This window comes from Lethenteron reissneri, chromosome 58 (genome assembly GCF_015708825.2).
Source record: "Lethenteron reissneri isolate LAM-NWPU_2019-01 chromosome 58, ASM1570882v1, whole genome shotgun sequence".
NCBI classification, from domain to species: Eukaryota; Metazoa; Chordata; class Hyperoartia; order Petromyzontiformes; family Petromyzontidae; genus Lethenteron; species Lethenteron reissneri.
The window spans coordinates 7,305,154-7,318,077 of record NC_083836.1 but is presented as its reverse complement, the minus strand read 5'-3'; the positions used below and the strand labels follow the sequence as shown (position 1 = coordinate 7,318,077).

The window sequence follows — 12,924 nt, the reverse complement described above, 5'->3', positions numbered from 1 at the left end:
CTCCTTGCAAAAAGGTGTCAGTTTTGTTGCCAGATAGAAGGGTAAAGAACCAATTATCATATTTTTACTGGCAAATGAGGTCCCCATAGTGTAGATGCTTGCCCCGAGCTCTCATACTCTGATGGTGCATTGTCCTTGAGTTGTGCGCCTTTTGGCGTCATCTGGTCCAACCCATATGAGACTAGGCTCGAAGGAAAGCTGTCTCGGGTGTGGACCAATCAACTTCAAGGACAGTGCACATTATCAGAGTTATGTCTTTTGTTTGTATTTATGACTGCGGGTATTGCGGTCTATGCAAACATGACTCCTTGCAAAAAGGTGTCAGTTTTGTTGCCAGATAGAAGGGTAAAGAACCAATTATCATATTTTTACTGGCAAATGAGGTCCCCATAGTGTAGATGCTTGCCCCGAGCTCTCATACTCTGATGGTGCATTGTCCTTGAGTTGTGCGCCTTTTGGCGTCATCTGGTCCAACCCATATGAGACTAGGCTCGAAGGAAAGCTGTCTCGGGTGTGGACCAATCAACTTCAAGGACAGTGCACATTATCAGAGTTATGTCTTTTGTTTGTATTTATGACTGCAGGTATTGCGGTCTATGCAAACATGACTCCTTGCAAAAAGGTGTCAGTTTTGTTGCCAGATAGAAGGGTAAAGAACCAATTATCACTCTAAACGCATGTTTCTAAATGTGGAGGGAAAAACCAGAGGCCCCGGAGAAAAATCCCCACGACCACGGGGAGAACATGCAAAACTCAAAATATACAGGCGTCAGGCTCGGGATCAAACCCACAGCCTACTGTATACGAGGCGAGGTAGCTAACATCTCGCCAACGAGTTTGTGATTTGTGAGCGTGAGAATGAGTCTTCTTACCGCCTTGCACGCTCCCAGCACGGAGGCAGCGACACCTCTTGTCCGTAAGTAAGGGTTCTCAGAGTCCTTGCTAAGCGTGTCCCTCTGTGAGATGGAGAGACAAGGGGTGGGGGGGATAGACACACACGCTCAGCACAGTGCCGGTCATCTACTTGGTGAACCGAAATTGTTCACTCGCTCCTTTCGGCAACGCGATCCACTTGGTGACCAAAATCGTTCACAGCAGCGACTATCAATTAACCGGTAAATCCTTGAATTTAATATTGTGGGGAAGGGCACATACTGTAGATTGTTAGGGTGACCTTAAATTCGCACCAAGAGAAACAATTATAGCATTTTGTCACAGGGAGACTGATCTCCGTAATAGAAATTGCTCAGGGGTGCCCAAGGATATGAGCAATGCCCCAAACTCATATGGGCATGGAGACACTGATGCAAATTCATTCTTTAGTAAACGTCAGCATCTCCCTGCTCAAATCAGCATGGGGCAGTGCTTTCCTCTATATTTCACTGGGAGCCAGTGGTGCAAGTTACACATTCCTATGCCAGCGAATCCATAGGATAGTCAAACTGAAGTTTCCACAAAGCAATACCTATTTTGTGAATCATGGAGCAATGATGGGGGTTCATTTATGTCCCAGAGTGAAGGTCACTTCTGAAAAACACACGATTGAGAAAGCGCTGGCTTGTGTCTGCCTCCCTCTATCTCCAATTGTCCGATCGTAAAGCAAATGAAACTCTGGACATCCGCGAGTTCTGCTCACACATTGACGCACACCGACCGCTATATTTTAAGGTAGGGCGGGTTTATTCAGTGTGAGGTACGGCTCTGCCACCGCCTTCCCCATCTACAGCCGACAGCGTTGGACGTTAATGGCACGGTGAGTCATGTGGAATGGATTTTTTCGGGCTCCTTGTGGTGAGATATGGTCTACACACCGAGAGAGGAAATCACCACCGTATTCACTATTTATAGCGGGGCAGCTTGTGTGACCAAGTCAGCAATTTAGCTATTAACCCAATCTGCATGTCGTAAGTCTCTGTAGCCATACTTTACCAGTGTTTCCAATACAGACATACAGAACCGCATCTAAATTACAACTCTATATACAGTGATTGCTTTAAACTAATATGCAATTATATATTCTCAGGAAGCCCTCGTGAGTTTAAAGGTTCTCTTTAAGATAGTAATTTAAAAAATACATTTGGCTTTTTTCTTTCAATTATATTCACAATTATGCTATGTTATAAGATGAATATGACACTGGAATGCTCACAAGTGACCAGTGTACCACCTGGTATTGGAGAGTAGCCCAGGATATTGATTAATAAATACCTCGGAAGTCACTTAACAGTCGGTCTCTTTATCCACACGAGATGCACACAATTTATATATGCCTTTCAAAAATGTCCGTTGCATGAAAAGCATTTCAAGTTCAAACATTTTAAAAGTTGGAAAAAGCAAAATGAAGTTGAAAAACTAATTTTTTTTTTCCCTTAATGTTCAATGGACCAGGTTGTACACTGGAGATCCCAGCTTAATTATGGGTGGTTGCTAGTATTTGAGCCTTGTATCGAAGTGGTGCTGGCTTAGTGCTCTGACTTGTACATGCCTCATCTGGGCAATTTAACCCCCTCCCCATTGATAGGTCATACACCGATTTAATGATGAAAAAAAAAAAGGTAAATGTGCAGCCCTGAAATTGCATGCCCCCCCCCATTGCTGGTAAAAGGACGTCCGCTAGAGGGAGCACGAGACAGCCCCTCGATCGGGTGTTTGGCCTACTCTTCCACGCTGGCCAGGTATGGGAGTACTCATCTTACCAGATGCGACCTCTGCCAATTGACTGTGGTGTACCCATCAATACTGCTGGGAGGACGGATGCGGGGACATTGTGAAATCAAAACCATTGCTTTAACTGTCGTGCCGGGAGATTGAATCAAAACGGCAACCTCTGGATTACAAGTCCAGCGTGCTAACTATTACATACACCATGTCAGCTTCCTATTTAATGTACAGCTTTATAAAGAACCCTTCATTATATTACCAACGAGTGCATCGTACCCAATGGTGCAATTACTGCGTCAACCACCAATTCAACTGCAGAGTTTCTGCATTACAGATAATTAATGCACCACAACATATTGCATTATAAATATATGGAAAAAAAAATGTACGCGATAAAGACATGCGAGTCGATAATAGTTCAGTTTATTTTTAGATGAAGCCTTCTCTCGTGTATGTTGAACTTCTTTCGCAACGTCCATAGCCAACCGTGCTAATCGGATAGGCATGGGAAACCGGAGGTACAGGTGTTGTTTGCTCACAACCCAAACCATGTTGATCATCGTGAGTTGGTGAAGGGGGGTGGCAGAAATGGTTAGCCGTGACTGGGAATAGAACTCATATTTCTGGGTTCAAACAACAGGGTTCTTGAACTCAGAAATTTACTTCTTTCGCACCGTATATAGCCAACCGCACTTTCAATTGTGTTCATATGTGTCTCATTTGTCCTTTCTCATGCCTTATCAGTACTTTTTTATTGACACTGTTTGAACCATCATGTTTCACAACTTCTTGTTCCGTCTCCGATTCAGACCATTACCATGAAGACATTCCGTTTTTTGTATGAAAAGAAAATAACTGATTCGTACGCATGTGCTTTGACGTGTAATGAGATTAAAATTCAATTCACTATTGCACGTCGAACGTCCAGCCCATCGGCCTAATACTGGATGTAAAACAAAAGTCAAACCAGTTCATAAAAAAAAAACAATTGAGTTAGATCTCGGAAATATAAATGTGTAGTTAAACCCACCACTACCCGCCACAGCCAATTAGTAAGGTTTGTCACGTAAACAACACGTGCCAATTAGTTACGACTTCAGCACCACGGACCGATCTTTTGGAAAGTAAACCAACAACATTTACAATTCGAGTACTGTGACATTTTGCAGGTGATTACAACCATTTGGCGATTAGCCAGAATTTACGTGACAAACCTTTACTACTAAGTGGCTACGTCGGGTGGTCGCGGGTTTAACGACACAATTAAATTTACGTGATCTAACCCCCCCGAAAAAACCCTTTATCGTGGATAATATTGGTCGCGAAAGTCTACTACGTGTTAAACTGCCAAATCAGTTGGACTCTGTTTCCAACTAACCATCCCTTCAAAAATGGTAATCCCAGCGAAGTTTTACAACATACGCCCGTGTTAAGCGAAGCGAGTGCTTACACAGAGCAATGAGCGCAAATCCATCAAATGCCGCATTTAGGACCAGGGAAGGGGCCAGCAACATTAGCCATCTCTTCTTACAAAGGGAGGCTTAATAATGACAATTCGTGGGAAAAAAAAAACTACTACGATGAGTCCATGCATCATCGCTGTATGCCGTGGAAAACAAGCAGGCAGAGAACCTCTATTTAAGGCACCGTGCGCGTGCATTTTACAATGGAGACCCGTGAAAAATTCAATTCAGTGTGAAAACAATAAAATATGCACATGCTCACTCTCTTCATTTACGCCGGAGTGCACCACGAGGTTTGAAGACTCTCTCTCAGGAATTTAACTAATTCATTATGTTGTATGTATGTTTATGTGTTGAACTTCTTTTGCATCGTATGTACCCAACCGTGCTAAATCGGAGGTGCGGGGGAAGGACAACAAACTAAACACAAGGAGCAGTTCTCAATAAATGTTGCTGTGAAGTATTATAGGTAGCAACTAATATAAGGAGTTCATTCTATCTCTACATAGGCTTTCCAAACCAGTATTATTGTTGTGGTCCAAATGACGACGTAGAGGCAGGTCTTCAGGTAAGGGCTTGCGCTGGTTATTTATTAAGGGTTTCAGATAACTTTCACCCGAGGTAGGTGCCCTACACTAGGTCCTTCACGCGGACCTTCACTCTGTCTGAGAGCTCCAGGGCTCTCTCCCTCGAGTCGGATCGGGGTTCAGCCAATACCGACCGACCAGGGAGAGCAGCACCTCCTATGATTACAGCCAGCTTCTCTCCAGATTCCCTCAGCTCTACCTCTGGCTGTCTCTTCCACCGCTCTCTATCCCGGGCTCCCACAGCGACCCCACTTTCGTCACGGGGTGCCTCTTAAGTACCACGAGGAGACATGACATCAATGCACCGCCCAGTGTGCATGACGTCACATCACACGACGTCATCGCACTGGACAGCACGCATGATGTCACGTCCCCATATTACTCCTCTACATTATTATCAAGTCACAATTGTTTAAGCAAGCTCTAATGGTTGCAACCTTCACGGTCTCATCAGCGGAGCCAATGAGCCAAAGGACAATAACAGATTTTGAATATTTTAAAGAAAGTTCTGCAAAAGGATATATTTAGAGCTTCAAAAACACCACTTAAGGTCCAAGCGACATGCGCAGATGATACAATTATTCATTCATCTGCCAACTGCTTGTCACTCCCCTTATCCTTGTGTAGTGTAATAGCGCCGGCTGGTGGACAGCGACGGCAACTGTGGTGGACCGACAGTACACACACCGGCCAGGGTGTGTTGGAAGAGCGGAGGAACTAGGGCAAGGGTCACGGAGGACCCTATCTGGAGGCCAGGGTGGAGCTAGGCCACACTGGGAGCATAAAAGGAGCCGAGAGCTCCTTTTATGCTACCAGCAGATGACACCCAACTTTTTGTTATCCGAATTTTTTCAAAATCTATATTTGTTCTCCAATCTCATCCTAACTGAGCTATTGTTGTCACATCATGCGATTAAGAACCCACTGAGATCTCTTGCAGAGCAATTCAACAACGGCGCACAGAACTGGATACCGCAGAGCTGCATCTGAGATCGTTGCAACTGACCTCTGCTCATCAATGTTGAGGGCAGTAATTTCCCACCAACCCTGCCACAAAAAGTATCGTTCAATGGAATAACAAGCTAATATTTTAATCCCATAGCTAAAATGTAACCACGTTAGTGGCGGAATCAATATTAATGTGATTGTTTTTTTCAGTCAATTGTGAATGGGCAGAGATCATCTCACGTACAACTTTTTAAAACAAATTTTTGACATTACTGACACAATGATACATATATACATGAAAAAAAATTACAAGCTTGAAAGCAAGAAGAATCTGCCAGTGCTCACTCTGTTATTTCAAAAAATGAATCGAGCCACCCCGGTATGTGTTACTGGAAGTAAGTCGTTTTTATTCGATAACCATTCCCTAATCGTTGCAAATTTTACATCTCAAAGAAGTAAACACATTTTTGTAATGCTTTCGTGTGTTGTATGAATTGTTACTGCTGCAGGGCACGTAGAGGATTTATTGTTGAGGCTATGATCTCACTTGACAGACATGATGACATATGAGCCCCAAATAAAGCAGTTCATTATCTTTTGAGAAAAACATAATCCACCGCTTATATAAAATACCACACACCCATCTTAACGTCATAGCCACCGCAAAATACCAACATTCAAAAATAAAATCTAAGTGGGATAAACATCTCCTGTGTATAATAATATATTATGTAAGTACCTTAACACTCACCCACTTTAGAACAATTCATACACCTTGATTAAATGATGAGCAACTGAACAGACTAGAAGAAGCACCCGCTTTGCATTGGTTGGACACATAAGACAATGACAGATAAAAAAAGAGGCAAATGTTGAAAAGTGTGTAAAGTAGTACAAACATCAATGCAGGCCATGAACTACACTCGGTGAGAGAAAGAGGAACGCACATACGAAAGAGAACATACGTAAGAGAAGATACCCCACAGACACAACCACCAAAGTTGGAAACATAATTTCGACTGAGTTTGTTTGTAAGAATTTTCTTATCCTCATGAAAGAACCCAAGAATAAAGTGGGAATTTCAAAAGGGTGGAAAAACAAAGGATAACAGATGACACGCTCGACGCAATGCACCCTCAGAATTAGGGCTCGAACGGGAGCGGGAGGGGTAATGATCGGGAGCAGTGCATTAACTATTTAAACTAAACTAACAATTTTTATTTTACCAGGTAAGGCCCCCTGAGCTATTTAGGTCTTTCTCAGAAGCAACCTGCCACAAATGATAGCTCAACGAAGTGGCGGCATATCATCATGTGGAAATTTAGAGCAGCCAAATGCTCTAAACGCATGTTGTTGATTCTAAATGTGGAGGGAGAAACCGGAGAACCCGGAGAAAAATCCACGCGACCACGGGTAGAATATGCAAACTCAAAATATACAGTTGTCAGGTTCGGGATTGAACCCATGAGCTCCTGTATACCGGGCGAGGTAGTTAACATCTCGCCACCGTGGCACCCCAAACCTTCGCTGAAACCCAAACGGAAACACTGCGAATGCGTCTCCCCGCTGTGCGAGGCGGAGAAACAATGTAACCAAATGGAACCAGAAATTAAATAACATAAACGCCGATGTCGAAGTTTGTCAACCTTGCTATCTCCCAAGAGCAACGGGTTTACCTTGTGTTAAGGAGGGTGGTGGCGCAGTATCCAGAGTCCATCTACCATTGTGACCATTAAGAAAAGTGAGTGGGCCCGGGCAAGACGCATCGTGACAAGGGACGATGGCCAGTGGTCGAGGCAACAAAAGGAGTAACAGCAATCAAGAGGAGGTATTATACTGCGGAGATGGAGAGCTGAAACGGCTCGTGTGCCACAAATTAGATGGATTGGTGAATATTCAGACTCCTAAGAGATAGAAGGTGGTGGCTTGGGGAGGTTCTCATCCAACTTGATTATCCCATGAATTCATACAGTACACATACATTATAATAAAAGGCAAAGTTGTGATTATGTGTGTCTGTTCAAAATGTTTAGCGTACTTCCCGACATGCAACAAACTTGAAATTTGCTATGTGGGTACTTTCCAGACTGTACACCATGCAAAAATTATTAAAATACACGTAACGCGTTGTAGTGGTTAGCGCGCTGCGCTACGAACCCGGCGACCCGAATTTCAACCCGCTTACGGCCACCACCGGTGACGATTATTTCAACTGGTCCTAGGCCTCCACTAGGTCGACTCAGCCTCAAACGAGTAACTGCTGTGGTGTGTGAACATCGCCACTGGGGAGACAAAGGCGGCCGGGCATAGTGAATCTAAGTCCCGGGCGAAGCCGGGTAGTAAAGCTAGTATGCAATATGCAGAATATTGCCTCGCTATTCGCGAGGGATATGTTCCGGAGATGCTTTGGAATGGCAAATTTTGTGGAAAATGATATTGGCCTAAAATGATATTGGCCACTTAATCTCTCATCACTGTATCTCATTACATTCTCTCATCACTTTATTTAACCACTTTCTCTCTCTCTCTCTCGATGCAGTCGTGTAGAGTTCCAGACGCGATTCGCGGAAAGCCAAAATCGCAAACAGCAAACTTGTGAATGACCAGGGGATGGTGTATGGTTAAATTGAACACACAAACATCGGTGTGTCGCAGGGAAGCTGTCCTACCGAATGGAAATGTAGCCCGATTTTCTGACACGTTCATGATGTTTTTTTTCACTTATAAAAAAAATTAACCCGTAAAAAAAAAGTTTTCACTATAAATCCTTTATATGCGTGTTCAATGGGCCACAACCCAGCCCACATTGGTCTTTGAAACGGGCGGCTAGAGTCCTCTCGTCCTCTGGCTTGAGATGGCTGCCACCTGTGGGTCAGATGATTGCCTGCCACCATTAAGCAATTGGTAATTAAATATAATTTTTTTAACCTAAAAAGTGTAAAATTTAGGAAAAAAATTTTCACGAAAAGAAATTGTCACGCACAACGAGTCTGTGTGCAAAATGTCAGCTCGATTGGATCACGGGAAGTGGGTTAAAAAACGACCGAAAAATTTGCACGGTCGTAAGCGCGCAAGCAAGCAAGCAAGTGAACTTAATATAAAGGATTTAAAAACAACAGGGGGGAAGGAGGGGGGGAGATCTCACGAACCTGCCAGGCTAACCGACCGAACAATAATTAGTGCACCGGCGCACTTATGGCATTGCGATGCTACCGCGCTGCGAAGGAAGGGGTGGGTGTGGACGAACCATCGCGAGCGAGGGGCGGGGAGTGGCGCCCAGTGCGCCAGACACTGCGGCGTTTCGCCGTCCCACGCACAAAGCCACTTCGGGGGCCAGTAAGCCAGCGCGCACGTACATGCAGTCAAAAATAGATATTGTGCGTGCAGTCGTTCCCGGGATATGTGTTACACTGTAAGCATCCCATTGTATGCATGCTTGCATGAGTCTTAATGTATATATGTGTGTGACCTGAGTTCGATTGCCCCTCGCGGCCAACACCAGCGACGATTATCCTGCGCATCCCCTAGGTCGACTCAGCCTCAAAAGGCAGCTGGTGCAATGTGTAACGATCACCACTCGGGAGACAAAGGCGGCCGTGCCAGCCTTCAAAAGTGCTCGCTAGCATCACTTACCCCAACAGTCTGCAAAGGCTATATGGGGGGATATTTGTCTTTGTGTCCCCATGCAAGCATGTGCCTGTTCAAATGTGTGCATCCCAAAATCTACGACAGTGTACACACGTGCCCCAATGCTTGTGTGTAACCTAACATATGTGCGTGCACGCGCATCAACTCGTGTGCACGCACATGCCAATAAAGACGCACAAGCGTGTGCGTTTGTGTGACGACAGTGCGCGTGTTTGTGTAAGCATCGGCGTGCCTGGTGAAAACAGGCGGCCACACATGTTGTTTTACGCCACCTACTGCCGGCCGCCGCTGCCTATATTTTAGTTCAGCAAAAATAATATATACGTGCACACCTGCACGTACGCGCGTCGAGTGCTCATGTCAGCCAAGGAAAGGGCGAGCGAGTGAGCGCGCAAACGGCGGCGGCACGCTTGTGGTCATCCATGCGCCCGCCCAGGCGTACACGCGTGCCTGCGTGAGTGTGGGGAGCGGTGGCGTAGCGGTTTGCGAGCTGCGCGACGAATCCGGCGACCCAAGTTCGATTCCCGCTCACAGCCAACACCTGTGTCGATTATCTGAACCGGTTCTGGGCCTCCCCTAGGTCGACTCAGCCTCAAATGGGTACCTGGTGCGGTGTGTATACGTCTTCACCGAGGGAGACAAAGGCGGCCAGGCGTGGTGCTGGCCACCCACCCCCCCTCGTGTGCTGTGCCGGCCTTAATAGAAGCTCGCTAACAGTCTGTTCAGGCTATACGGGCGATCTTTGTCTTTGTGCGTGATGGGTGGGGCGTAGGCTCCGCCGGGGATAGTGCCGAATGAAATAAATAACCGGGCGAGCCTTGGTGGCATTCTGAAACCTTCAACTCGCGCGGGCAGCCACGCAAATGCCGATTGTGCCCCGTGTGTGAGCATCTTGCAAGCTGACAAGGGGGCGGCACACGCGTGCCTGCACGCACACGTTGAGTGCCTCCCCGGGGCCGATGTTCATGCGCTCTCCATCGGATGCCTCTCTTCATTTGCGACGGCTCGAGCACACGAGGCGAAAGGCGCGTGCAGAGCGGGCGGCACTGGTGCACGTTAAGAAGCAACACGGCAGAGCAGTACAACACGGCATATCCGACCGCCACGTATCTGCCGTGAGCAATTAACCGCCCACACTCGGTCTAGTGTGTGTGCACGGGGTAAATGTCATTTTCTAAAGATGTTGGCAAAACCCAACCTTTTCAGAGTCACTAATGTGTTCTTAATCTTGTGTACATTTGCTTACTTCGAAAGCACAGAGAAGCAAATTTTCCACGTTTAAAGCAATTTACACGATATTTTGTCCAGTAGCCTATTTATATACGGTGTAACTGCTTTATATCGATATTCGTCTATGCCTCAGTCACCAAGGCATCAAATATATACGACGTTGTCCTGTAGTGAACATTATACACATCTGATAATAGGTTTCCCCCCTTTTTTTTTGGCAACAAAACAGGTGTTAACATTTCGATTTAAAGCTTTTGTGACTTTCGGTAAAGTCACGTAGAAGGGAAATAATAAAAATAAAACAATAAAATAAAATTCTCACGACGTTTAATTAGGATGCTGTCTTTCCGACAGCTCTGTTCGTCACTTGAGGACGGCTGCTTGTGTTGTGGCCAAAACGTCGTGAGAATTTTATTTTATTATGTTTTATTTTTATTATTTCCCTTCTACGTGACTTTACCGAAAGAACCAAGAATTGGTGTTAAGATGTTAAAACACCAAACTGAAACCTTTTACAAGGAATCGTGTCTGCATTAACCACAATACTTGTAGTCAGAATGCAAAAAAATACATACTCTGATAATATATGCATTGTCCTTGAAACTGATTGGTTCACACCAGAGACAGCTTTCTTTTGAGCCTCGTCTCAAACGGTGTTAGACCAGAGGACGTGAAAAGGCGCCAAAATGCGTCCTCTACAACTACTCATCCCACTGAGCCCAACCTTACCCCAATAGGCAACCAGCCACCCATATCAGACCCCACACTGCCACTCACCCTACCACTGCTCCCAACAGCCCTCCTTATTCTTCCTTCTCAGCTTTTTGGTTGCAATGCCACTTGGCCCTTTTGATGAGTTAACTACGTATGCATGTATGTTGAATTTCTTTCGCACCGTACGAAGTTAACCGTGTTAATCGGAGATGCAGTGGGGGGGGGGGGGGGGGGGGACAACAAACTAAACATAAAAAGCAGCTTTCAAATAATTCGCTTTCATTATAAATATAAAAGCGCATAGCGCCAGTTGAGTCCTAATATCGGAAGGAGGAGCATTTCAGTCAGCCGCAAAAGCGCATCTGAAACTACCTATTCATGCCGAAGATAAATTAATCACACTAATATATATAATAACAGTCCATCTCTCTTGAGTTGTGTAGGATCAGTCAGGAATTGATATTCAAATGAGGAATTGGCATGTTTCATACCCGCCTATTGTTGGTGTGGCGGTGGCGGAACTATGAGCGCCCCGAGACAAGGGGGCTTTTGTAAATAGCACAGTGGATTCGTTGCGAGCAGATCTGGAAATTTCACTCAACTACCACTCGTGCCCAGGGGGGCCACTTCATTAACAATGCATTCCACCGCAGCCCTGTTCGCATTGTCCAACTCCACAAACAATCCCCAAGACAAAGATTACATTAAAAGGAAACAAATCCTCATCATCACCAGTCGCGACAAATCCACTGCTAGACAAAGGCCTCCGCCACACCACTGATGTTGCTCATGGTCCAGCGATGCCACGATATAACTTGTGCGGATGAGTTCAGATCAGAATCTTCATTGAGACTGGAGGAGGAAGATTGGCGGGTCGGCGAGTTGATCTCTGCGATCCACCTCTGCGGTGTTCATCCTCTTTGGCGAGTTGCCTCATTTGGCTGTCATTCTGTCAGCCATCTCTTCCACTTGCCCTCATCCCCTTCGTGTGACTTTTCCTATCCCAAGACCAGTTTCAATGAACGGTCAAAAGTACATGTGACACGCAGGCTTTCGCCACCAATATTATTAATTATATTTTACTTTTATTAATTTAAATTTTTTTACCTACGTGACTTTACCGAAAAAACCTAAGAATATAATAATAAAGATGTTTTGGGTTCGATTGCATAAGTATAAATATGTCGTCAACCCGCCAACACCCAGACAAAGCCACTTCGTGAGGTTTGTCGCGTAAACAAAACGTGCCAATTAGTTAACTACTTCAGCACCAACGGTGTGTTGGAAAGTAAATCCACAACATTTGCAATGAGTACCGTGACGTTTCACTGGTAATTACAACCAGAATCATTGGGGGGAATTCTGTCAGAATCGTGTACAGTATGTCTCGCGTATATATATTTGTTCTCTCATCCATGTGTTCCTTGTTCTGTTTGTCAGCCCAGCAAGTACCACTGTTGCTTCTTTGCTTACTACTCTGTAGTGTTTATTTCTAGCCCATCTCATTGTTTTTATACGTATTCACTGGACATGTTCTTCTTTCGACACATTGATATGCCGTTCTTCATTGTCAATCTACATCTTCCAAAACAAAACATAACCTTCTCTGACTCGCATCTTTATCACTTTATTTAAATCCTGGCCCACCTTCAATTACTGCCAAATATATACAA

General features: G+C 45.0%; 1 protein-coding gene across 1 annotated transcript in view; it reads right to left on the bottom strand.

Annotated features, from left to right (window-relative positions):
- The window catches only part of PROSER1 (proline and serine rich 1), a 61,295-nt gene that overhangs the window by 18,379 nt on the left and 29,992 nt on the right, over positions 1 to 12,924 (bottom strand). Inside the window, 1 exon segment of the mRNA XM_061575374.1 lies at positions 873 to 956. Within this exon segment, the coding sequence (XP_061431358.1) occupies positions 873 to 956 (84 nt within the window).